A 27,307-nucleotide genomic window follows, 5' to 3' on the forward strand; every position below is an offset into this window, starting at 1 on the left:
GCCTACAGAGGCACTAGAGGACAAGGATTAGATTTTCCCACCTTTTTTGGCACTTAGCAACTCAATCAAAACTGCACATGAGGAACAGAGCATAGCTGCACTCGCAGCATGCCAGAGACTCCAAGCAGGGATGAACTTGGCTTTGCAAAAAATCTGAAGTTGGGTCCTAGAGCAGATCCAACTACGTCCTTATCTACTGTGGCCAGCCTCATCTCTTAGAGCAGAAGTATTAATGGGACTGTCTGCTTGTCACCACCTAGATGAAATCACTGCTTGCCTCAGTGAGTAACCAAGCTTTTCCACAATGCTTTTCATGAACATTCACCAAGCAGTGAACAGCCAGGGGAGACCGTTCAGCATGCTGAAAGAAACCTTCAGCCACCACCACTGATTCAAAACAAAAGTCTGGGGCCCTTGAGTGCTAAGAAAGTTGAGCTGCAATGAACTGGGGGCGTGACTCTGCGTTTTCTTTCACTTCCAGTAATGTATCTCACAGCTGATTTATTGGAGTTGCACAGTCTCTTATTACTTGTGTATATATCGAGGGGGTGGCAAGGCTACAGAAGCTTTCTCTGACTGTCACTGTGACTGGAGCACTGCGTACCATCATATAACTGTTCATATCACGGCTGAACTGTGTACACAAATGGACAGGGAGATTATCATTCTCTCTGCTTTTGCTACATTTATGGCCTGGCAAAGTGACTTCAGTTTCAAAAAGTACACCATGAACCTGGTTTGAAAAATACTGGGGTGGGGAATGCTGTATTTATATTCAAGGGTTTTGCCCTGAGGTGTTTCTTCTATAACAGAACTGCCTTGCTGACAGTTTGCCACACTGAACAAGTACCTGGGGAGCAAGCAAGCAGCCATAAGTTGGACAGAGCCACAGGTCACATCTTCTTGCACCAGAGCTGACCTTGGCACTGGCACTACACTTGAACTTCTGAGTGAGTCCTAAAACCAAGGAGAACAAAGAGGGGGGAAATCTACAATGTTCTAATCCCTGAAAGTATCATCTTTGGAATTCAGGGATTATCCAAATCTAAACTCCACTGTATACCAATTTGGCACATATTACCACCTCTCATATGGCTTACGTGGCATAGATTATATGGCATGCTTCAAAACAAGACAAAAAAAGGGCTGAGATATGGCATGTCTACTTTGGGGAGCAGCAAGGAGCTTGTTAATATAAATTACAAGAGACATTTCTAAAAATCCATTTTGTAATTTAAAATAAAAATGCTTATAAAAGTGAGAGTTAAACTTCCAAAAACCTTTATGATACAGTCTTTCTTCTACAAGGTGCTTGTGTCTGCTGCAATGGATATTGCTGTTAATAGCTAATCCCAGAAGGGCGATGGGATAATAAGGGAGGAGAATGCACCCAGCTCTTGTAAGATACCAGCTCTTTACGATGAGTGTTATACAGAGGCGCGGCAGTCTGGAATGTTGTAAATAGGGAAACTGTAGGGTGGGAGTCTCAAAATTCAGTAAACAGTGGAACATTAGAGTTTAACAATTCTAGTTTTTTTCTTCTTTCCATAGTTTACATAATTATTTTAGTGTTTGGAAAACCACCACTGTTGGCTTCTCCAATATTGGTAGTGTGTAATACTGATCAGGCAGCGTGTATGGCAGAAGTTCTATTCTGCAGACTCAGTGCTGAGCCTGAGGTTAAGTGACATTCATAGAGAAACAGAACCAAAATACTAAAGTGACTAATGGAGCTTTTTCCATTTCCCTGGGATTCCTTGACACTTTGTGATGTTTACTGTTGATATATAGTTTGTAAATGTAGGCCTCTCTTCTCAAATGCTGTTTCCTTCTTGTCTAAGAAGAAGAATCCATCACAATTTATTTATTTTCATTTTTCCCTCTCCAGAGTTGATAATCAAAAGAGATAACAAGATTGAAGAAAAAAAAAAAAAAAGACAAAAAAAGGGTCATGGGAGCCCACAGAATTGAATCCCCTTCCAAGAGCCATGACGATAAATCAAATTCAGAATTCAAGCATCTTCTTGGGGTTATCTGCTTTTTCACTGTGTGCTTTGTAAGTGCAGTGTAAACGCAAATTTCTTTTTTTCTTATGAATTAACCCGTTTCCAAAGCCTGCTTCACTTACACGACTTTGTGTCCTCCTGGAAAAAAAAATCTCCATTTTCCTTATGGAACCTTCCATTGGTTCATGCTAAGTAATCCCTTCTAAATGAAAAAGGCTGTGGCCTGTACAGCTCTCCTTTGACATCACTGATATCTTACTGAACTATGTGATTACCCTAGATAGGATTGGGGTGCATGCAATAAATCATCCTGCTATGCAGAAAGACCAGTCCATTCCCACAGCAGTTGCAGCCTGTATCAAGTGGAAAAGAAGTCTTACTTCTTGCAGCTTGCAGTCCCATTTGCTTTTTGCCCACTTGTGACATGTGAATGATACTCAAGAGCTTCCAATTTCCATCGGGCTGCACTAAGGAATCTTGCACACGTGGATAAGAAATGTTCAGCTTTTTCCTTACCACACTCCAGCAATTACAACAGGCTCCACATCCATCCAGCTGAAATCCCAACCTGTTAGTGGCACAGTTTTCTAAACAAAAGCCACGACTTCTTTCCTAGTAGATGAATTTCAGAACTTTGAGGCTCAACCATCAATATATTCCAGAAAACTGTTTCTAGAAAAGCAGAATCCAAAAGACTTTGGCAAAGTATTTTATGTCAATCCTGATTTTTGAATTCCATTTTGTTCCAACTTCCTTCTGAGCATCACTTGCTTTTGGACAGTATAGGCCATACAAAAACGCTACACAGAATATGAGATCAAAAGCATTTTTCAAATGCTGATCAATGGCTTATAAAATCCAATTCTGGGAGGGACCTTGTAACCTCAAGAACTACATCTTGACAAGACCCTGAAGGCCAGTATAGCTACTGAAGAAGCAACAGGTATTTACCAAACTGTTCTGAAATTAGTCTTGCTTATTATCAGCAAGATGGAGATTATAGTTCATTTTCACTTTGGCACACAGAAAATTATCCTTCTCCAGCCACAAGGCTGTCTGCAAGGCCCAGTACTTTCTGTCATCATCATGAGGCCTTTCATGACACAATCAACTCCCAGAAGCAAATCTGTCAGGTCTGCACGGCCCAGTCACAGACCCTGCTGGCTCCACAGAGGCACTTTTATAATGGTTCAAATTTGGAGCGCAGAGGAGGGATGAGAGGAAAGCTGATCAATGGAAAGGTAATGTCTCTACCCACAGACCGAAGAAATCCTTTGGGGCAGCTGTCAGCCAGGCGCCATTGCACACATTCATCTTCCTTGTTCTGCTCTTTTTCTTCACTTATTTTGGTTGATTATTTTTCTTTCTCTTGTAATTAATAATTTAGTTTTGTCACCACCCGCTCCCGGCTTGTCTCTAAGCCTTGGTTCCCCGAACGCTTGCGATTACGCTTGAGTTTGGATAAGTCCTTGTCAAAGACTTCTCCTGACCTCAATGCTGATACCAGGTCATCAAACTCCCCAGTCTCTTCAGAAATGCTTCCTGCTTTTGCTTTCTTTTGACGCCTCTCTTTTTCCCTCTGCTCTTTCAGCTGTGGAGAAAGAGACAGGTCTTTAGGATTCACTGACCGAGATGCCAGATCACTACAGACATTGTGTTATGGAGCATCTAAAATGTGTTAGTTAGTAAAATGTGTTAGGAAATAAAAGGATCAGGATCCTACCCGTAAGGCCATCATGTGTTCCAAGGGCAACAGAGACCATACTGCGCTTCCTTACTCTTGCTCAGGTGAGCAGAGAGCGCAAGAGGCGAGGAATGAGCAGCATCATCTGCTTGCCTCACAAAGCATTACCACCCCAGGGCGAAGAGTACCAGCTGTGCTCACATTATCTAACCTGGTGAGTTTAAAGTTAGTCTGGATGCTTCTGCACAAACCAGTCACCACTAGAATCATAAACAGCTTTGCTTGTAGGGCTTAGGTAGTCATATTCAAACAGGCAGAAAGGTCATGTTCTTTCAGAAGGAGAAAAATAAGAAGTGGAATTCATCAGATGGCCACAAGCTAAACATACTAGACAAGAAAAATAGTGTAGCATGTTGTGGAGATGGGGAAAAGAAAGAATATTGCCTTGAGTCCAGAAAGAGAAAGTGATTATAAATAGAAACAGCAATGAAACAGGACTGCTGATTTTACCATTTCACCAGGGAGCTCAATTATCCTACACACTGCTCAGCTCCAAGATCAGTGGAAGTACTAAGGCACAGCTATGGCTCCCAGGATGCAGGTGGATCACCTTGCAGTAGTCCCATGCTGCAGGAGAATTTTTCTCATAAGCAAACAGCAACCTCTCAGTACATCAGGCCTACTAAAGCTTCTTAGAGCTTTAACAGGGGGCTCCTACACTTTCTCTGCTGGCTGAGAGGAAACTTGAGACTAAATCTTGGCCTTTTATCTCTGTGTCCAACAGTTCCAAGAAGTCTGCTGGCGTCCTAGAGTTCTACCTCTTTCCTCTTCTGAAAGGAGTAAAAGGGTTCTTTTGGCAAAGCAAACTTCACAAGTAGCAATTGCCTTCAGTTAGGAGCCAGGCAACAGCCGAGGTTAAACTGTTGGCAGGGTGGAAGGACGAGGGAAAAGCTGGGCTGTTCTCACTTTCAGGAAAGCCTGAGATTAGAAGGGGAGGCTGGTTCACATGAACCCTTGGGGTTATACACATTGGTCTCCAAGAGCAAAATCAACAATGCAGAAAAGCTCACTTGCCTCATCAAGGTCTAACACAGCCTCTGTAATCAAGGCATTAAGGCTGCCAGTGCAGACTACAGCAGGGCATTTACTGTGTCACCGTACGCTGTCAGGGAACAAGAACACAGCAGATGATGATACAGTCTGAGTGGAAGCTGCCCAGCTGGCAGGACCTCACTCCAAGAACTTTTACACAGAGCAAGCAGTCTGAAAGCAGGCAGACTAGCTCCATGAAGGGACAGCATCATCTTGCAAAGTACCTTGACAGAAAAAATAGGACTAGGTTTGGATATTTGAACTCAAAAGAAGAGAGATTTAGAAGCCAAACTGCAAGTATTCTTTTTTGACAGCCCCCAGGAAAAATGCCATCATTTGTGAAGAGAAAGATGACAAAGAGGTGGCAAAGGAAAGGACATAAAACAATGACAGGGCATCAGCACTTGAACTGCCTTTGTCAACGTTTCTCTCTGAGAAATGAACAGATGATGAAGTAAAACACCTTCTTTTGCCCAAGTTCTCACCATGGCTTCCATGCGTGCCCTGCGCTCCTCTTCTTCCTTTTTCTTCCTCATATTCTCCAGATCTTGCTTTGCCTCTGCAAATGACTGTAAGAAAGTGTCAAAAATGCCAAAAAATTCATCTGGCTGCATCTTGCCCTCATTTTCTCCAAAATGCTTCAGTGCCTTGGCGTACTGTCAAAGGGGCAGAAAACACAAAAGCAACAATTAGGCAGGCAATCTACTGAAGACAGTGAGGAAAGCTTATGCATAACTACACATGTAATTCAGTACCCCCTGAGTGTTCACGTGCAGAGAAGAAACTGCCTCCCCATGCAGTAACCAAAGTGCCTCTATTACGGCAGGTGCCTGTGTCCTGGAGAATCTGCTCTATTGGTCATTCTTCGGGCAACACAGGACAATGGTAGTGGGGAGCACTATCTATCCACTCACATTAGAAAAAAGTATTCAATGCCTGAGGCTGATGGAGCTATTTCAGAGAGCGACCATCTGGCCACATCTCAGCTGCAGCTGTGGGTCAGCAGGGGCATGAAAGGCAACAAGCTAGTTGGGGAACAACTACCAAACAAGTAATTCTAGTTCATCCTAGCCAATCTAGCCCTTCCACCTTCTCTTTCCCCCTCAATTTCACTTTTAAAAGGGCCAGATTTAGAGATTTTGTATAATAACGTTGTAGCCTGTCCTCCAGGAGCCTTCTACTACGTCATCCATCACTCTGGAATCCTGAGTCAGTGTTGCCTAGGAGAGAGGAGACTATGGACAGACACAGCATGAGAGAGGGACAAGGAAAGCAGCCAGGGCTGCAGGGCAAATTTAAAAGAGTGAATACATCACAAATGGCTTTTATTTTAATAGGGAAATGGTGAGATTGCAGGACATGTGGAGAGAGCCAACTGGCAGGACTTCAGTCACAGGGCTGTCCTGATCTGGGTATGGTAAATTCGCAGCAACCCTGGCTCTTGGACACAAGTCCTGCAGTACTTGTACTCTCTTCTTTGCTCCCTCATACTCACAAACATGCCCCTGTACTCACCCAGATGTAACTCAACTGCATGCACAGATAGTCTGCATACAGCACATATGCCCGTATCTACTCTTATATAGCCATACACATCCCAAAACTGCATCACTGTCCAACCATCCTCTCTCATACACCTTTGCACTACAACTGACAGAACTAGAGATACACTCCTGATTCTAACGCTGCCCTGATGTGCAGTTCCCCTAGCACCTTCATGCACCAGCGCTGAAAAACACAGCATCCTCACAGACATCCCTGCTCACCAAAACAAAACCAGTCTCTCCCAAGCAATGGACTGGTTTCCAATAATCTTCTGTGTCTATTCAGTTCATACCACAACAGCCCAGTTTCCCTTTCCTTAGGTGCTCTTGCAGAATGGAAAAGAATAAGAACAGTCCAGGCTCAGATCCCAAGCATAAAATGAATTTGGAAGCAGGACTTATGAAACCCTCTGGCTCCGTACCAGGTAAAGCACAAACAATGTCTCCCAGTTAACTGCAGAGGGAAGAAATCTCCAAGGAAAGCAGCTTCCTTCTGGCACAGCCTGAGATATCCAGCATCTCCCCTCCACTGCTTTCACTGCCAGGCCCACAAAGCAGTTTGAAGCTTTTTTTTTTTTTTTTTTTTTTCTTTATAAAGGCTGTGTTCTCAGCCAGAACCAAACAAAGAAACTCAAAGTATCTGGGGAAAAAAAAAAAAAAAAAAGCATTGGAAGGAATGCAAGTTGCTTTGAGCTACCAAACATGGCAGGAGTTGAAGGAAGCACTACAGCAGCAGCAAGTCATGGAGGGATTTCAGAATATGGAAATAGCAACAGACTACTTCTCTGTTTAACTCTGCTCACTGAAACCTCTGAAGACATATATACATGTGTACACACCTACTACCTCTGTCTTCCTCTCTATATTCTTTCAATATATGTCTACTTAAATATACTGCCTCAGCTGCCTGAGCGCACAGAGGTCACAGTAGGTGTGCTATCTGGAATCCTTTCTCACTTAACTTGTGGTTAATCCCTATGAAAACTGAAAGAAAAAAAAAAAATAAAAGGACAAATTCAAATTACGAGCAACAATTGGAGTTAGCAGCTAGGAGGAAGGCTTATTAGCCCCACAGGGGTTTCCTAGTCTTTTAAGTTAGGAGGCTGAGGAGAGGTCATTGTCTGAGGATCTTGGATGCTACATATATGGAAGTCTCCATTAGAGGGTGGTGTCGTCTGCAAATGTTCTGCACGTAGTCTGCCACCATCTGCCAGCGCCAGCTAATTCTTGCCACAGAGGGGCTTTTGACATTGTGTCCTCCCTGCCACATAAAGGAGGAAAAGTATTGATGTGCTGGAAGGACCAAACAATCTAGGAGCCCTCCAGAGAAACTCATGAATATAAAGTGTCTATGACAGACCGCTCTGCTTTTATTCCTCCTTGTGTTTCTTCCATCACGTGTGCTCTGTCAAAGTATCAGTGCAGGATGAGGGTCAGTGTGCTGCACAGTACCTAACAGCTGCCCCACCTGGCTCAGGGTGCTCCAGGCAGAGCAGTATTGAGCAACCTTAGCAGTTCTGAGCCTCAGCACACTTTTCTGCTGTCTGCCACCAATTTTGTGTGATCCTACATGAGTCATTCAGCTGCTCCAGGTGCAGACTGCCTCCCTGTATAACACTGCATAGTCTGCAAAATAGGTAGCGCAGTCCTCACGCACAACACTTGCCCCATCTCTGGAGGCGTTCAAGGTCAAAATAGAATGGAGCCCCAGACCACCTGAGCTGATGGGTGGCAACCCTGCCCATGGCAGGGGGCTGGAGCTTGATGATCTTTAACGTCCTTTTCAACATATGACATTCTATAATTCTATGATTCCCAGAATTCTGTGATGTTCTATAATATCACAGAGCAGAGTTTGAAACTTGCCTATTCCATAAGTCATTTGGGGACAGATGGCATACAAAAGCAAGATGGAAAATTGTTTCAGTTTCATGTAATAAAGGATGGTATATCTTTTTTTCATTAAAAAATTCATTTCCACACCATTAAGGACCCCAAGCTCCATGATATAACAGGTCTGTAAGCTCAGTGCCAGCTCTGCTCCCTCTGCCAAACTTTCCACTGAATTCATCCCTTTGCCAAAGCAAATCGCTTAGACAGTTGTTTATTTTAAAAAGCTATTTCATCAAGGAGAGGAAAAGCAGGACAGCAGTGTGCAAACTCTTGGCTCTGCTTGCCACTGAAATGTTAAACAGTGGCAGAGGAGCACTGGAAATGGGGTTCTGTGAGGAGGAGGAAAAAAAGCTACAACAAAAATTTCCCACTGTCTGTGCTGTCCACTATCAGTGGAGAAGCCAATGTAAAAACGAATTATATCATGGAACATGAACCGTCTTCCCCAGACAATAATCCTGAGTTTGCTGTTGCAAAGACTCCAATCTGTACCAAGGCAGTTCAGATAAAATTCTGCTCTCTGTATGGGGCAGATGCAGATCAGCTAATAGAAAGAGACCCACTAATCTCAGGCAGGACTGTGCCCAGCTCTCTTTGCAACTTCAGATCTCTAAAAGCATTCTCCCAGGAGTTGAATGGTAACTCTGGAAGTACCTACATTGTAATCTGGATACAAGCGCTATAGACATTTCTGATATATTATGTTCCATCTTGCCCTGAATCTGCAGTTCTACACACAGGAGCTACACAATTTATGTACCAAATGGTTGTTTCTGACAGCAGGCTGTAGTGCCTGCCCATAAACGTACCCTGCCCTGACTTCCTCAGTCTCTGACCCAAACTCTTCCTTATCCACCGGCCTCAGAGTCTGACAGAAAACACCAGTCTCTAAAAACGAATGACTGAAGAGCACAGTAAATGGCATTCAGAGTGCAGTATTTCATTATTTTCATAACATTCTGCCATTAATGGCTATTTTCTTAAACGGATTTTGGCTTTCACCTCCTTGCTGCTCTTCAAAACAGTTACTACATGTGCTAAGCTTATTAAATGCACGTGCAGATTCCAAATTCGAGTCTCTCCCATGATAAATATAAACAGTCTGACTCACAGTAGATGTCATGAGAAAATCTGGAGATGGACACTTTTCCTACCCTCCCCATCAGCCCTGCCTGAACTGAAACCTCCCTTGTTCCTCTGTAGAGCAACATAGGCTTGATTTTCAAAATGAAACCCCAACCCCCTTTGGAGTCATGCAGCTACGACATGACTACCAACTATATAGGAATGATACTACCTTACCAAGCTGACAGCTCTTCTAGGAGGATCCAAAACACTTCACAAATGGGTTTGTTATAAACCTCACACAAAGTAGAAGAGTTATAAAGCAATAGTTATGTCCATATCTGTCAGCATTCAAGGATACTGTAAAGTTTCATGTAGGGCAAATGTCACTATATTCAAGAAAATAAAATTCACACAATGGGAAGACACTGTTACTCCCCTTGGACATCTTTGCTTCCCCACAGGAAACTAAGAGAAGAATTTTCACACGCACAAAAAAAAAAAAAAAAAAAAAAAAAATCAACTTTTTTTTTCCTGAAATGAGAAAGTCAGCTTTTTGTCTGCTAAAACATGTAAAAACTGGTGAAAAGAATTTCACTTTCTCCTGCCCACAACTTCCAGTTTATGGGAAATGGCAAAAAGCATTATCCCTTGATCTAATCTATATATTCCTTTATAAAGTGGTATTGAAAGTGAGAAGAACACAAAAAGAACAAGAACCAGCTGTGCTGGGGAGCCCATTTAAAAAGTAGGTCTAAGTTTTCAATCACTTCTTCACTCCGCCATCTGTTTACTGCATGAAGATAAGCACAGTTACAAAGCTTCCGCTGCAAACACGGATGTCTCCATCTGACAATTTGGCCCTTTAAGTTTAAAATATCACTTCTTCCCCATGACCACTAGCAGTAAATAATCCTGTTTCAGAAAGAAAGCAAAAAAAAAACAAACCGAAAGTGTGGGATTGTGATAAATATCCTCCATAGAGAAGGCCAGTACCACACCTTGTAATGGAGGGTTTCCAAAACTCCAATGCTGAAATGATTTTTGCCTGTACACAATATTCCAAAAATAAAAGCTTCCCAGGTTTGAAAAGATAATTTGTATTGTTTTAAATGCCAGCTGAGGAAACATGGCTCCGATTAACTCATGGCAATCAATTAGCCACATCTATATTTAGAAAGATATCCAACTCCAGCTGTTAAAACTAGGACTTCATTATTATTAATAAATCTGTGAACCAGACGAATTCTTCCTGGGCCCCTTTAGATGTTTTTAAAAGCCCTCCCTTTCCCACTACTTTTTTTTTTTTATTATTTGCTTTGCTTTGAGAAATGTAAAAAGAAGAGGATAATCAGATGTTTTAGTCTCTCCCTTTAATTGGCTAGTTATAGTATGTTTCCATGGTTAAAAAAAAAAAAAAAAAAAAAAAAAAAGTTTGTGATTCAACAAACACAGAGAGACCACTGAGAATGGAAGATGTTATAGGCTTTGCAAAGCACATCTGGTTTGTTGAAAATTTTCTACTTTTTTTTTTTTTTTTTTTTTTTCTTTTTTAAAGAAACAGAGGAAAAAGAGGAAGAAGGGAGGGGAAAAATAATATGAGGCAAATATGAGAAATAGCTCAGCATTGGTAAGGAACAGACAGTTCTCTTTCAGGAGTCCAAAAGCAGCTTATTGCCAGCACAAGAGCCAAAGCCATAGGTTGAGCAGAAGTTGGAAAAGCATGCATTCAAATATAGCGAGGAGAAGGTAGAGAAACATTTCCTAAGCATGTTATAGTCATTAAAATAGAGCATCTCTTCTTGTTAAGGGCGTTATGTTGCCTATGGCTAAAAATGTGTGCAACAACTTCCAGACATATTGGTCCATCTGCAGGGAGACTTTCTGGTTATTTTTAAAGCAAAAGAACATAGTTTTTCTGCAAGTTTCTGATCAGGGAAAGGCGCACTGCCATTAGATGTGTACCATTTGCTGGTTTTTATCCCATAACTGACATCATAAACAAATTGGGCTTTAAGCCTCTGTGTGTCAAAGGAAAGGATCACATCTATCTGTAACATCAAACCAAAAGCCAAGGAGAGTCATTCACTTCCAAAAATGTGCACCTAACTGTAATGAAGTTGAAAATGTACCCAACCATAAAATAGAAGCCTCCAAACCATAGCACCTCGCGTTCTTCTCAGTGAAGGCATGGAATGTAAAATACTGATTTTGTGATTATAAAGCAAGCACAGTGTGAACATTACTATGCTGGAAGTGGTTTGAATATTCTCAAGCAACAAGATAACAATGAAAAAATTAGGCATATTATTCTCCACAAAATTTTGTCACAATACTAGCAAGTGTTATATTGCCAAGCTTTGTCTTCAAAGTGAAGTAGTAACTACTGCCCACTGGCATTTGCTCTAGCTAGCTCGAGCTGAGACCCTGTAGCTCCCTGTTGCATCTGCAAGTCAATATTACCAACATTATCTCCACAGGAAGGAAATGCTTTGCAATTCCCAAATGACATTACTGCAGAGTGATCAGATGAATAAAGAGTCTTAATATCCACATCCTTGGCCTGTATTCTGTCTAACCTTCAAAATCTAAAGTCTAGCAATCCAAAGGCACAGGTTTCATTAATAATGCAACAGGTCCCTTAACACTGCTTATGTATCCCTGCAAGGACTGACACCAGGAGTGGAAACAACTCAATCCAAAAGAAATAACACATTTGCTTCATGAAGCCAAGTACTTTTAACATGCCAGCCAACAAGGGTAGATTTGCCATTACATACCGTTTACTTTAGAACTTGCTCTTCTCTAAACATTTTCATATGCTTATAATCTTTTCCTATAAATTCTTCCTCATTCAACTGAGAGACAGAGGGATTAGTGCCAGATTCCAATCATCAGCAAAGAACAAGCACCTCCTTAGCTGTGCAAATCTGGTAATGGAGGTGCAGACAGTAGAAGTACAAAATGATCACAGCAGCACGTGAAGAGTAACGCACACACGGTGCTGGCTTTGTCAGAAGGATTCAAAAAGGTCTGACAAACCGTGAATGTTTGGGATCACTGTCCTTGCAGTGAAATACAAGCAGTGACAAAGAAGTCTAAGTGGAAAAGATCAGGTATTCAGGGTTATCAAACTACTCAAAGGTGCACTTTTAAAGGAAAGAAATGAAGTGCAAATGGTCCCAGTTGAATGAGCAGGGTGGGATGGAGGTCACTATCACTGATTGCCAAATGAACTCTTTCAAGTGATTGGTTAAAAGGCAGTTCCTTCAACATAACAGCACTGACATCACCATCACAGTTCCATGCCACACACACATAACATTATCTGTTAGGGTAGATTAGCAAAAGCAGGTAAGAGCACTGCATGTTCTCTTAATCCTAAAATGTGTTGTAAATTGCTACGGATCAGATTACAAAAAGACAGAAACTTCAGACTAAAACACTGTCAGTGTCTATTATCATTTTTACTCCATTTCCAGTATCTAAAATTCCTGCTTTCACTTTGATGAATGCTTTTGTCTCAATCAACGCTTCAGAAGGTATTCATACCTTGTCTCTAGCATCATTGAGGAGGTCTTCTAACTCTGAGAAGCTGAAACTGGCAACAGTGATGAAATCACTCATGACAGGAACAAACCTGTCCCCTGATTCCCGTATGCGTCTCTTCTGATAATCCAGCTCCTGAAAGAGAAGAAGATACACAGACAGGCAATCATCAAAGACTTCTCACTGAGAAATAAGGGAGTGGGGAAGCTCACATATTTCACTCAGTACAGAGCATGCTCTGTTTCCAAACCTCATGCACTAATTCAAAATTCTAACTCAGAAACCCATTTCTCACTAAATCCAAGGTTCTGGCCTCGCAACGTGAGACAGAAGCCTAACGTGGGAAGAAAGAAAGCCTCAGTTATGGTTTCCTATATCCTAGAGTAACCACCACTCCCACGAAAACCACCAATGTGTTGAATTTCTAAAGTAACCTTGGTATCAAGTACTTAAAATACTCCAGATGTTGTTTCTCTTTTTTAATTTCGCTTTGTGTTTTATTTCTCTCTACGCAGAATGACAAATTCTATGCAAAATGAAAAATAATACGGAATGTAGGAGAACTGGAAAATTTTAATTGTGAGTTTCTCTCCATCTTTTCTTGCATGGTGGCTCAAAAGGCTGTATTCTTGGGGCAGTGCACACACATGTGCCTTATCTACAGATTGTGCTTCCTAGCGTTGAACTCCTCTTTAGTTCTCTGAAAAGCACCTTCTAAGCACCAAAAAAAAAATGCCAAAATTGGTTCTATTCAGAAGAACAAGCTGGAAAACAACATTTGCTAGCACCCTGCTTAACGAGCAAGCATTTGCTTGGATGTTACAAAAAAGTCATGGATTTATAAAAAATGGAGCAACAGAAAACTAAACTTTGTTTATCTGCTACCAAAAAAAATAAAAATAATTCTTTCTGGCTCAAATTCTTAATATTGAGCCAAGATTACTGATATTATCCCTTCCCATACTCTAGTCACCACATTTGTGGCACTGAAAAAGCTACAAAGCTTCTTAAAATGACTAAGTTCTCGTAAGACTGGCACTCTCCCATGTCTGTGCTTGGTTTGTGTGCAGCCAATGGTCTCAAGGGAACAATGAAATGGTAATCTGGTATTTTATTCTCAGCTGAATAATCAGTGGGAATGATAAGGTCTTGCTTTCCCTGTAGGGAAATCAGCATGAAACAGCAGGTCAAGCTATGATCTGACCCTCTGTTCCCTTTGGAAAAAAATTTTTTTGTGCTGGCTGCAACTTTAGCTACATGTATGTTTGGTGCTCAGTGTTACTAGCCATCAAAAGGCTGGTTCACAAGCCAAATGAGTGGTTTTATAAGAATTTATGCTGAGAAACACCTTGGGAATTGCTCCACGTTGTTGACGAATGCAAAGAATTACTCCGGTCATTGACAATCTAAAATTAGATGGGCTATCTCTTCTCTTCTGACATGAGTTGGAAAGAGAATGTAGCCACTACGAGGAAATACCACAAGGTAGAAAAGCAGCAGAAAAACAATGAGTAGGTGTCTAGAGAGCAATCCACATTAAAGAAGTGCTGCCTCTCCTGATTTATATTACATCCTCTTTTCCACTGTTTTTCCTACTACATCATCAGGGTCTGTCCCGAGAGCACTACTCTATTACACCACTTCGCAGTGCACTGTCTCTATGCTATAATCCCTCTGAACTGGATCTTACAAATACAAGAAACGTCATCTTCTGAGGATTACACATTTTTTTTCAGCCACACTTTCTCATTCTGATTTATAAGCTAATTTTAGCTCAAAGTTCCTACATCCGCTCTCACCATTCTCCCACTCCCTCCACTCCCTGAGTAGCTACGTATAGTAGTTCTTCTATCTTACACACACTGTTGAGATCTGTGGCATTTGGGACTGCTACGAGACAGCAATGTTTTTCAAAGCAAAATTAAAATTAGGTGGTCTAATCCTCAATTTCAAATTCAATCCTTCCCTGCACAGTAATTCTTCCAAATTAAAAATGCCCACAGAAGTAACCAGCATGATTACGTAATCAGCCCAAGAATGATGTCAGCAAACAAGAAACTCTTCTAAACCTTCTAGAAATTGACTTATATTAGTCATAATAGTGTAACAATAGATGCTAGCACTGCTCTCGGCAGTCTGGGCTACCGGTTCTCCAGATGTATGAAAAGATTTAACATGGCAGGGGGTTCTCAAAGCATTGGTCAGAATCTCCTTGTTGTACGAGAGAAGAATTCCACTGACACAATTCAGTTCCAAATTTAGAGAGGATCAAAAATTACTTAGCTGCCCTTTTGAGAGCATTTTACATTAGGCAATAGCTATGTGAAAGTCTTAACAAAGGAATGAATCTTATTTTTACTAAAAAGCTACAAATCCAGGAAAGCAAAAAGTTAATAGTACCTATAAGAACATCTGACTGTGAAACTATTTTTAGCTTTCTATTCTTAAGGGGCCCTGAAGAAACTTCTCAGTCACTGGAGCCAAGGCTGTGGTGAGAACACACTGGACAGGAATCAAGAATCACACCTTTCCCTCCTCCCCCTTCCACCTGACAGCAATCTTCTATTGTTGCTGTAGTGCTGCTTTTTACATGCCAGAAAACCACAAACTGAGCAAGCAGACTGGGAGGTACTGGCAATCCCAGATGACAAATATCATGGCAAGAAGGGTAAGGGGGGAAGACAGAGATTGAATGGGAAGAAAGGTTGCCCACTGAACCCATCTATAGGAAAGAGAAGAAAAATTGGCTGCAAAGGCAGAGGACAAATAACCCAATCACAGAAAGTAAAACAGAAGTAGGTACTCACATTTCAACAGGGGGGATTGCCTGCCTCAGCCAGAACTGGGCCTCTCTTCAAGTCATGAACTTAATGTCAGCTTTCACTTTACAGGTACTTTTAATTCCCAAACATGGCTTCTAGTGAATGCAGCAATATCTCTTCCCATTGCTGCTTTCTCCCTTATCCCAACAATCAAGATTTGGAAGATTTGTTTTTTCCCAGGAGGCTCACTGGCTAATTAGGTAATAAACTGTTGGAGACAGCCAGACAGCCTGGCTGGTAGGCCACGGAACTTTTTCACTGCCCCCAGGATCCGAACCAAACTCAGGCCAGGTGGAAGGAAAATTAAGTCATCACTGTCTGTCTTATAGCAGATCTGAAAGACTGGAGAGCCCTGGTTTAGTTTCTTGTAGATAGATAATCATTTCACAGAAACCACACAATAAGATTCCCAGCAACTGGTCCCCTTGCCAGCAGTTCCACAGGAAAAAAACTGCAGAATGAACAGCAAAGGCAGCAAAGGGCATTTGCTGAAAAACAGAAAAATTGCTCTGGGATGGTGTTGTTACTCTGTGGCTAGGACATATGAAAGGTGCCTTATATACCTTCACAGAGGGGAGGCAAACACTTTGAGACTGTTCAAAGCCACACACGTGTATCCATAGCATAAACAAGAAGCAAATGTGGGAATTTCTAGCTCTTGCCACCAAGTACAGTGCTCTTGCATTGTGCTCCCCTGCCTCAGGAGCCTTTCCCCAGGAACAAAATCAACATTCTCACTAATAAAGTCTCCCAGGTAGTTAAATCACAGGTGACACATGAATCTGTGACTCCAGGGAGAATTTAGACCCATGTAGCTTTAACTCCTACAGTTCAATACAAATAAATGCATCAATACACCATTTGTACCGTTCTCTGCTGAGGTGAGATTCTCCGCATCAAGTACAGATTAAACACAACTAACTTAAGTCCAATTAGAAGATTTTCATTAATTTTGCTGAGCAGGAACATTGCAGCTTTGCTTGACAGCTCCATTCTCTCATCTTTACCTAGTCCACTTTCCCAAGGAGTGCACAAGATATATTAGGGTTGCATACTAGAGTGCACTACCTGTTTACTAGTACTCCAAGAGACATGTGAAACACTCGCTCAGCAGTCATCCATCCCCCAGAAAGAACGAGAAAGAATTTTATTTTTCCTTCCAGTGCATGCTGTTTGTCAAACTGTCCTTTTACTCTCCAGGCTGAGATCAAATAAGCTTTTCATTAGGCTTAAGTCTGCTAAGATCATCAGCAGGAGCTCCACATGAGAAGCTTTTATTTGTTTTTTCTTGGTTAATGCATTTGGGTTGGAATGGAAAGGAACTGAAAAAGAAAGCCCACTTTCTCTTATCATAAAATATATAGTGCTCCTGATTCTGACTGTGATACTTTACATATGGAGCTTTGGAAACCTTCAGATACTTACAGCTTCAACAGCTTTCAATCCAGTCTTTATATTGTTAACTTCCTTCTCCAGCTCTACCAGGCTGCACGGGAGACAGACACGGAGGAGATAAAACAAAAAGAGCACTGTTAAACAGGAGTACAGGAACTGTGAAGCAGAACAAACAGATCATTGGCCCATCAAATCTGATATCCAACTTCTGGCACAGTCACATCAGATGATTAGAAATGAGGAGAAAGGGATCTGTTAATGTTCTGTGTTGCTTTTTGTATGAGAGGTAAGAAGATGCAGGTTCTGCTTGCCTGTGGTCACACTAAAGATCGGGATTTTCATAAGAAGCAGGAAGTTGCCCTCAGAACTTGTGCCATGTGAGCTGAGCCTGACCCTCCTACAAGGAACACATGCCACATGGGCAGGCTGGCACAGTGTGGGGTCCCAGCTTAGCGCACACATCACTGTACTCTCAGATCATCTCTACACACTATTCGTGAGCCACTCAACTGCTAAGTTCTATTAGCAATGCATTTAAATAAATTTTTTCTCTTCCTCTTGGTTCAAAATACTGCTGATTTTTTTTCATCTCCATTTCAACCATATGAAAGTCCTTGAAGGCTTACATTGTAACTGAGCATGTAACCCTACTGTTAGTAAATGTTTTCCCAGAGACAAGTGGTGTAAAGATTTTCTGCTTGTCACATATGCACAAGAGCTTTTTGCTAGGGATTGTATGAAAAAAAGGCTTTTCATTTCCAGTTAAACAGTAGGCAGTTATTTTGCAAGTCAGTAGGTATCTTCACTACATATTTGATTAGAAGTAGATTACACCTCCAAAACAACCAGACCTTACAGTATGAACCTACACGTATTTTTCACTTGTATCTTTTCACTTCTCTTTCAGTAGGTGGTATAGTTTCTTATAAAGAACCATAGCTGGACAAATAATATGCAAATATATTTTTGCACAGTCCTTTGGAAATTAAAAACTTTAATATTTTAGGAGATGCCTTGTGTGTTCACTGTCAACAAACACCTGCAGAAGTGAAAAAAAATTACTGAAATTTGTGCAGAAAGCAGGATGCAAAAGTTGGAACAACCTTCTTCAAAACGGCTAATTTAGTCTCCGTAGCTAGGTGATTCTGGCTTAGAAACAAACCAAATTATCCAGAAAAAAACCCACCACATGACATAGATAAGAAGCCAAAGAGTATGGGGAGTGAATTACAGTGACCAGTCCAGTTACAACATCTGATTTGGAAACAGAGTAGCTATAAACATGTCTGAGGAAAGCAGTCAGTTTAGTTAAGCAAATTATTTTGGACCAAAATTTCCCACTGATCTACATTTGAATAACGTTAAGAACATCAGCAGGTATCCCAGCTGGAAGGCAGGTCACGGTTTTGTAAGATCATTGCCAGAGGAGGTTGTGGTAGAACATTAGGAAAAATTTCTGCTCAGAAATAGTGAGGCACTGAAACAGGCTGCCCAGGGAGGTGAAGTCTCTAGGGGTGTTCAGGAAATGTGTAGATGTGGCACTGAGGGATGGTTATTGGGCACTACTGGTGGTTGGTGGACTGCTGGACTAGATAATCTTAGTGCTCTTTTCCAACCTCAATAACTCTATGATCCTAAGACAATAAAAAAAAAGAAATAATCATTAAGCTAACAGAAATCACTGTGAACTTCAGCTCTGGGAACAAGCAATAGGACTGGACTTACTTGACTTTTGCTGCTTCTGGAAGATGCTGCAATTCAGTCTGAATATCTAGGATATCTGGATAATTCTTCTCAAAGATCATAATCAAATAGTGCAACAGTGTAATGTTCCTAAAAAAATAAAGAATAAAAAAACAACAACAAAAAAAGGAAGTTGGTGATGAAAGGGAAGGGAAGATGCAACAACTGTGATAAATGAGTGAAAAATATTTGGACAGGAAATATACTTGACTGAAGAAAATAAGCAACAGATATGCTTTTCAATAGCAAAGTTAACAGCTTTGCTATTGAAAGAAAAGCATCATAGATTAAAATAAATTAGTCCTTTATGAAGCATTAGTACTAAAACCCCAGTGCCTTGATTTGTTCTGGAAGCAACAGTATGCTCCCAGTCATACCCACAAATGGAAAAAACATTGCATAATACAATATACTATTTGTCCCCACTTACCTCAGAGAATAAACAAACGTACTAAAGTGACATTAAATAACAAGGGAGAAGTGAATTGTTCTCAGAGGCAACGTGGGGAAGAAAATAAGAGTTAACTAAGAAGAATAAAAAGATTCCTGGAAGCCCAAAGATGCAAAGAAGATTCCTACAGTAAAACAGCTGTATTCAAATAGTCAGGCTCCCTGATTAAAAAAAACAGCTCAAGTAGAAGTGGAAAGAAATGATATCTAGGAGAGATGTAGGAGCATGTCTGTAAAATAAATGATTGTAAGGATTGTAACATAAATGGTGAATTTTACATCAATGAATTTTGTATGTAGAGAAAGCAGCCAGCCATAACAGCTGCTTGAAGTGGGTGCTGTTTGGTTAACTGACAAGAAGATAGCAGATGGTCACTGTTTCACTAAGACCAAAGCCTGGGAGCTTGAGAGAGAATAGGATCTGCAAAGGGCATTTAACGTATGGAAAACTGAGTCAAGCTACATTAAGGAAAAAAAAAAGTTCAACATTAGCTACACATGTATTAGCATGTATTAGCCTCAGTATATGGAAAGGACATCATGTTAGTCAAAACAGAGTCTTGTTATTTCAAACTCTAATAGGTAGCAAAGAATTTCCTATGGTTTCTTGCCACTATTATTCATTCTGTCATAATCTGAAGTCATTTCACCATAGCTGTAGTCTCAGCAGGTCTCACAATTTGAGGAAGATATAAGTCAGTATGAAGCAGTACAGGAAATCTCCAAGGAAAATCTTTGTACTGCTGAAGCCTGAAGGTGGTATTCACTTCCCAGTCATAGTTGAATTAATTTCCAGAGCCAGTATGGGGATATGAAGCAAATCATGGGATAACTATAAAGACCTGCTGCCTGTGCCCATAAAGTTAGCTCCACTATCAAAAAAAAACAAACAAACAGCTATTTTTCTTAACATTTTCTATTTTCTAGATACAGTCAAGGTCAGTCTCACCAAGCTATGACTTGTACTTCTGGTGTAGGTAAAGTTTATATTATAAAGAGAGTCTTGCATCAGAAGCATATTTCCGTGTTTCGCGGGACATGTAAGACTGTGGTCAGATTTTTTGTAGTTTTTTTTTTTTTTTTTTTTTTTTTTTTTGCAAAACCACATTCATAAAACTTCAGTATAAACTGAAATTCCATAGAAATCCTCCTCCTCCCAAACTTATTTCAGTGCAATACTACGTTTTGCAATCTTTGTACAGCACTGCAGAAACCCAATCCAACAACAGATGCGCACTGTTCAAACGACTGGCAGACTGGCAGAATTTGAATGCTTTGTTATTAACTCATCTTAAATGCTTCATGATACTTTAGAGTAAAAAGCACAACTTACATGCCAAGTAAGACATGGTCTGCAGAGTAAAAAAAAAAAAAAAAAAAAAAGGACCAAAACCAAATACAGTCAGTTCTGTTACTATGTTAAGAGGTGCAGCAGCACAATTGCTAACTCATTTGAGGCCTTTTAGCCTACCTGTCTATGCTGGATTTGGTATCTGCAATTTTGTTCAGGCTGGAGACTTTGAAGCCATATGCACTTCCCCTTTGGCCCTTGTTCATGTAATTGCCAAAGGCCAAAACGACCTCCAGGAGTTGCCTCAAACGTTTGCTGCGGATGAGTTCTTTGGATGCCAGAAGAATGGCTTGAAAAGAGAAAAGAAACAAAGAAAAAAAGAAACAGGTTATTGTGGTTGTTAACATTTTTTCACCCCTTCTGAAAGGCCCCAAAGTGCCCATCTGACAGGTAAATGTTACAATGCAGCCTGTTCATGCACGGTCCTTCCCCTCCTACCTTCCCAGATGGAGGACAACTGGAAGGAAGGTACACCTCCTCATTCTGCAGGACGCTTCTCTGAACACAGGAGGAGGACTGTTCTCCTGGATCTCCCACAGTAAAAACACAGGTAGTGGGAATATGGGTAAGTCTAGAGCTCGTCTGAAAATGCAGAGTGGAAGATACTCCCCTCCTCTCTTTGATAACCAGGAACGATGCACAGAAGCCATGGCACTCTTCTTGTAAGTGACACATTTCCACATCACTGTTCTGAGGCACCTAACCTAATCTAACTGCTCCAATGAGATGGAAAGTGCAAGGACTGGAAGAGAGAAGGGAAGGCTGACCTGCACAGAAGGGCCATGGAAGCTTTTGTCAGTTCAGCAATAGCTGATAGCGCAATGACACGTGTCAGGTCATATTTACAGTGTAACAAGAACAACACTTTATTAAGTCAGTTGGGTGTAACACCAGCATACAGAATTTGCTTCCCAGTGCATTGCATGTCTTGCATTCGCTGGCTTTACAACCACAGCACAGATGTAATGATTCCTTTGAAGAAAAGCCTCTCTATACCTTCCTTGCCCATTAACCCAACCCCTAGCAGAGCCTTTAATCATACCTTCTACTTTTGGCTTTGCTTCTGCCAGCCTCTCTGGAAACTTCTTCTTGAAGAACAATGCTTGGAGTCGCTGCTGATAGTGGTCAATCCTACACAAAGGGTACAGTAAAATTAACACTGAACTTGAACCACATTTTGAAGCCCTGGGCCAGTATGCTGCCTACATAATCTAATGGCTGAGTGTTGAGACCCAAAATACCTATGCATGGGATTACAAACATAGTTCAAACACCTAACTCTACTTAAACAACACTGTTAGAAAAACAGAGAGCCTGAATGCATGAGCTCCAGGTGAAAAGGAGCTGGAAGAACTCCCACTGCTCTCAAAATATGAGCGCCATGAAATCCCTTTTTCTGTGAACAAAGCTAGGCAGGGGAGACAGGTTTCTGCTTGTCATCAGGGGATTGTCCTTAAGTGACAGCATAGAGAGTGTTTATTATCAATGAAAAGTTTGTGTAATGAAGAAAAACATTTGTAACATTGGAAGGCTTCTGGAAAATGCAAGGTATAATGTTGGCCCATAATCTCTTGCACATTCCCCCTCAGTGCCAGATGATCCATTTTTAACAACAATTACAGGTGCTTCCAAGAAGCCCTCAGTGCTTTTTCCCATAATGTGTTGAACAGACCTGCTCATCTCAAAGAGGAAACGATCTGCCCGAGCCATGCGCTCTATTTCATGTTTATGCTCCTCCAGCAGGTCGGTATCGCTCTTTTCAGGAACAAACTTCAGCAGCTGGAATGGCAGACACAAACCAAACACCAAGACAAGAGTTTTATCTGTTACCACTGGGAAGCATTACTTTGTTTCAGCCATGTGACTGTAACTTCAAGCGCAGCTGCGGCTACAAAACTGACCTTTTCAAAATATCTGCTTGCTGTTGTGCCTTTGTCCTTCACTGACCCTACTAGATTCATTTTCATCTCCAAAGGGGAATTTCCCATTTCTAAATCCTAAAGGCCAAGTACGACTGCAGCTTACCCAAGGGGAAGTACAGAAAGAACTCTGATTCCCACAGCACTATGCAGAGAGTCTATGTAGACTGGTGCGTACAATAACAGGATGCACCCCAACCAGTGTGAACTACTCCTTGTGCATATCTTGGAATGCACACAAAGCCCCATCTATCTCCCTCTTGGGTCCGCCCTGCTCCGTGAAAACAATAAACAATTACCAAGCCACTAGATGTGTATCTGACACTGGCTGCTATTCATATGCTGACCTTAAAAGCTCATACTTTGACAGATTTTTCACATATCTAGTGGTAGCTGTGCTTTAGTCTGGTTATAAATACTGTCATGCATGCAGCCTCAGTGCACATCCACAAGGAAAAAACTGCTTGCAAGAAGCACTTTTGCTTTACACCATTTCTTTAATATTTCATCCCACCCCTCAAAAGTGTGGTACTCAAAAGGTGTGGAGCATCAGAAGTTTGCACTGACTCATAAAGCAGCTGCAAACATTCAGTTAAGATGACAAGCAGGCCATACATTTCCAAAATGGAATAGCTTTTTGTATATAATTAAATACACTGACTGCATACAAACAAGTAATTATATTTGTCGTAGAAGCGAGAATTATATCATTTTGTGCCCTCCTAAGGAATTCTATCCTATGCAACTGTGGTCAAAACATCATCTTTCATCCTCTATAAATGGGAAAAAAAATGAAGGAATGGTGCTTTAATTGTTCTGTTTTGCTTTCCCTACCAGCTATGCAGTGTACAAATGGAGGACAGAAGTCTCTCAATTTCTTTCTAACCATTGTAGTTAGAATGCAAGTTCTCTTCTTAGAGGTTAGAGTCCTGGCTTTAACCATCAACGTACACAATCTGACTCATGACATTTCCCAATGGAAAAGCTGGGCAAGGGAACACATTAAGAAAAAAGAAAAAATTAAAGATTGTAAAAGTCACAGAAAAGTCATAGGTAAGAAGAGAGTTCATGAAAGCAAACCATACCAACTATAACACGTGCATATATTGCATCAGGAAAAGTGTACTGGTATTGGAATCCAAAAGCCCAAGGGATCAATTCAACCTGACACAAATAGGGATAAACAAGGGAGATATACTTCATGACATTGGGAAAAACAGCATTTCTCATGCTCTAACATGCACTTCAGATCCACAGACAGACTAGCAGAGCCTCCACACACATCCACTTACTTTGGCTGAAAAAAAGACAGTGAGAAATTTATTTATAAGGTATAGCTGACTGCAATCTTACCTGTTCAAGCATATCTTTTGCTAGGTCTTCTTGCTCATCCATCTTCAAGATTGCTTGTCTGATTTCTTCATTAGACAGCTTCAACCTTTCAACAGTACCAACATTCTACTGTTAGTGAAAAGTTCAAATTACTCAGTTCAGAAAATAGGAAATCTGAAAAGCTGCACTTAAAAATAACACAAAGGAGCTGTGGGAAGGTTCTACATGAAACTATGTTTCAAAGGCTGAGATTTTCTATTTTGTGTTTTGTTGGTTTTTTTACTTTTCTTTTTATTAATCCACTTCAGTAAATCAAAAACACGCTGATTACACACATGTCAATTAACAAAAATCAAATCCTCATAGATCAAAAGTGCTTCCAATTTTCTCCTTTATCAAAATACTTCCCTGATTTTTTTTACAGCACAAAAACACTGCAAATCTGCATAGTTTGTAAGTGATTGTGTGCTCATGTTTCATCTCAGCTTTTAAATATAAAAGGATCTCCCAAGGTAACAAGTAATGATTCTGATCTTTCTATGACAAATCTGTTTGTGTTTGCTAAGTTCACTCTGTTAGCAATCACAGCTGAAAAAGAAATGGATATCACAGACAAGTCCATGTTTCATATCCATTATGGAAGAAGCCCTAAAAACATAAGCTTATTTAATTAATATCTGAAGTGTTAATACATTCTCCTTATCACCTACTCCGGTATATTTGTGTGCAATAGGTAGGAGTCATCAGTTACAACTAAACAAGAAATCAATAAGACAAATCTTCAGGGTCTTCAACTAAAACCCAGGGCAGACAAGTCAAAATAGGGATCACTGAGAGGCTGTTTGAAATACTGCCAGAAATTAAGGGGTGGTTCTCAGTGCAGGTGACACTAAATATATATGCAAGCAACAAATTCTATACTACCATCCCACACTCACAACACCCTCACTGATCTGCCTACCAGAATAGGGGAGAACTATCCAGAAGAAAATCTCAATTTTGGGACTGAAACAGGAAAGTGTAAAAATAAATATTTGAAGAGAGAAGTCTGCAGTCTCCATGGATCTTCTACAATCATTATAATTAATTAACAGCAGAAAGAGAAATTGTGAATACAAATATGAGACAGGCTGATGCACAAGCCAGAACATTTTTGTCTTCCATGCTAACCAACTCCATGTTCAAATTTCACATTGCTAATTGCCATTTGGATAGAACCACGTTTGTATGTAAAAGCAAAAGAAAGCTTTATTTTTACAGACAGGAAATATTACTAAATCTGAGAAACTTAGAACATTTTAATATTGCCCAATACAACCAACAGCTGGAAACTAGAATATGAATCAGCAGAAACTCAAAAGCTTTTAAATATTACACGCCTTAACTAATTACACTCACTGTGCTCCTAATTGTTCACTGCTAGCTGTCCACTTTTGACAAGGAAGGCAAACTGATAACAGCTAAATAAGAATTACCCCAAAACCTTCATAATAGGGCCATATTTGAGAAATAAAAGGATTAGAATGTTTAGAGTTCAGGCTGCAAACTTTTTACTTTAGGTCATCAGTTTTCACTCAAGATCAAAACAACAAACCTCAGTGTACAGGCTTCTGCATAAAAACCTACATTCTTGATCAGAAAGCTGAAGTTTCTTTTGGCTTTAATAATCATGAATTATGAAGTCTATGGTTGCATGACCCCGAGTTGATCAAATTCTGTGGCTGCACGACTCTTGAGAAGCTTATTTTTGGGCGTAGGCCTGGCTCTTAGTAGACACACATACACATAACGAGACAATTTGGGTGCCTACACTTTAGGAATGTGTCACAAAGTGCACCTTTATGTTTTCCAGAATGTAGCCTCCACACAGAGGGCTTGTATCTTGTGACACAGGCACAGTGTGTAGGAGGAGAGACAAGAGGCCAACCCACGAACACCAGGATTTTTGTCAGTGATGGTGTTGCTACTCTCACATGAGATTTATGGGAAAAAAAAAAAAAAGAAAAAAGTGCCTTTTTTCCATGAAAATAATTCAAACAATTAGTACACTGACCACCTTTTTACACAGAGATCCTGTGTGTGTGTTTGGGGATCCAATAAATATGACCAAACAGAGAGGTCTGAGGCACATTAACAACACAGAATGTGTGGCTCACATTACTGTGGATTTCACTATTCTGTCCAGGAGCCTGAGGACTTCAGATTCCAAGCTCTGCTGTTTGTTGCCATTTATCATTACTAAATACACTTGAAAACATCATCTGTTCAAAAATAATGGAGAGCCCCAAGGACAGACAGTTATACAAACACTTTGATTTCTTGAATGATTCTGTGCCCAGCCATCCACAGAAAAACATCTGGCTTGGATGGTTTAGCCCACAGTGGAGAGAACCAGAAAGCTTGCCAGCCCCCTGCTGAGAAGCAGTTTAACTTAGTCACTTACAGGCCTCTAATGGGGTCATGATGCCTGCAGGTGTGCATCCTTGATTATTACCAATCCAATTACTAGTACAGAAGGTTTTATGGCAAAACAAGCCTACTCTTCCAAAGCAGGCTTCTTTGAGGTAGGACATATCTCAAGAGTTGTAAGTGTCAACGGCAGTTAACAGGGATCTTTCCAGTAAAAACTGTCTGAATAACTGGCCAAAGAATTCTTAATCATGTGATTTTTCTTGTATCTTCAAAATTAATGCTCAGTCATGCAGTAGATCTTAAAGATGGACAGTGGTAATGTGAAACAGATGTGCTGCTTTTAAACAGAAACAGGTGAAGTGATTAAAGAGGAACCTAAAGCAGATGCATAAACTTTTTCCATTTAGAACTAAATAGAGGCATCCCTCAGAGCCTAAAACTCATGAGGTATAGGCAGCAAATTAATGTGGAATTGCAGCCCAAAAAATTACACTGCAGAAATTACATTTCAGTAAATCAAGTGTCTACTGAAAAGTTTGCAATGACTTTCTTACAAGCTTCGCAGATCTTCCTCCAGCTGCTGGAGACAACTCTATCCAGAGCAGTGTACAATTCAAGCTGCATTCTCTCTGCCTCACACTTCTTAATCAAAGCAACAATCCTGGCATCAGAACTTAGGAAATAAACGTAACCAGGAGAAAAGACTGCGCCTCTTTCCTCAGCACACTCATTTAGAGCACAGATACTGACCGTGGTTTTGTTCAAGAGCAGCCTGACGCCAGTCAAAAGAGCAGCGGAAAGGATCTTTACTGAGAATACTCCCTCCTTCTCCCCTTACCCATACATCTTGTGGCAGTATATAGAAGTCCAACTGCTTGAGTCATCTTCAAGCAATGTTAAAATTCAACAAGTACCAAATAACTTCTGATATGGTACTTAAGCTGCCTCCCTCTATCCCCTCCGGCTTCATAAATAATCTCTATTGACTCTGCTGGGTAATTCATCACTAATCTCCCCAGGACACCTCGGCTGATTTAACACCAGCTTCAC

General features: G+C 40.7%; 1 protein-coding gene across 2 annotated transcripts in view; it reads right to left on the reverse strand.

Annotated features, from left to right (window-relative positions):
* Positions 1-3,381: 3,381 nt before the first annotated feature.
* The window catches only part of DAAM2 (dishevelled associated activator of morphogenesis 2), a gene marked incomplete at both ends in the record, with an annotated part of 191,530 nt that continues 167,604 nt past the window's right edge, over positions 3,382-27,307 (reverse strand). For both annotated transcript variants that reach the window (XM_079550426.1, XM_079550425.1), the window contains 9 exons: positions 3,382-3,597; positions 5,268-5,438; positions 12,837-12,968; positions 17,081-17,141; positions 18,776-18,883; positions 20,715-20,883; positions 21,637-21,725; positions 22,267-22,373; positions 23,867-23,951. In XM_079550426.1, coding sequence (XP_079406552.1) covers positions 3,382-3,597; positions 5,268-5,438; positions 12,837-12,968; positions 17,081-17,141; positions 18,776-18,883; positions 20,715-20,883; positions 21,637-21,725; positions 22,267-22,373; positions 23,867-23,951 — 1,138 coding nt within the window. The remainder of the gene's footprint in view (positions 3,598-5,267; positions 5,439-12,836; positions 12,969-17,080; positions 17,142-18,775; positions 18,884-20,714; positions 20,884-21,636; positions 21,726-22,266; positions 22,374-23,866; positions 23,952-27,307) is intronic.

The sequence above is a fragment of the Tetrao urogallus genome (assembly GCF_951394365.1).
Source record: "Tetrao urogallus genome assembly, chromosome: 2".
Taxonomy (NCBI): Eukaryota; Metazoa; Chordata; class Aves; order Galliformes; family Phasianidae; genus Tetrao; species Tetrao urogallus.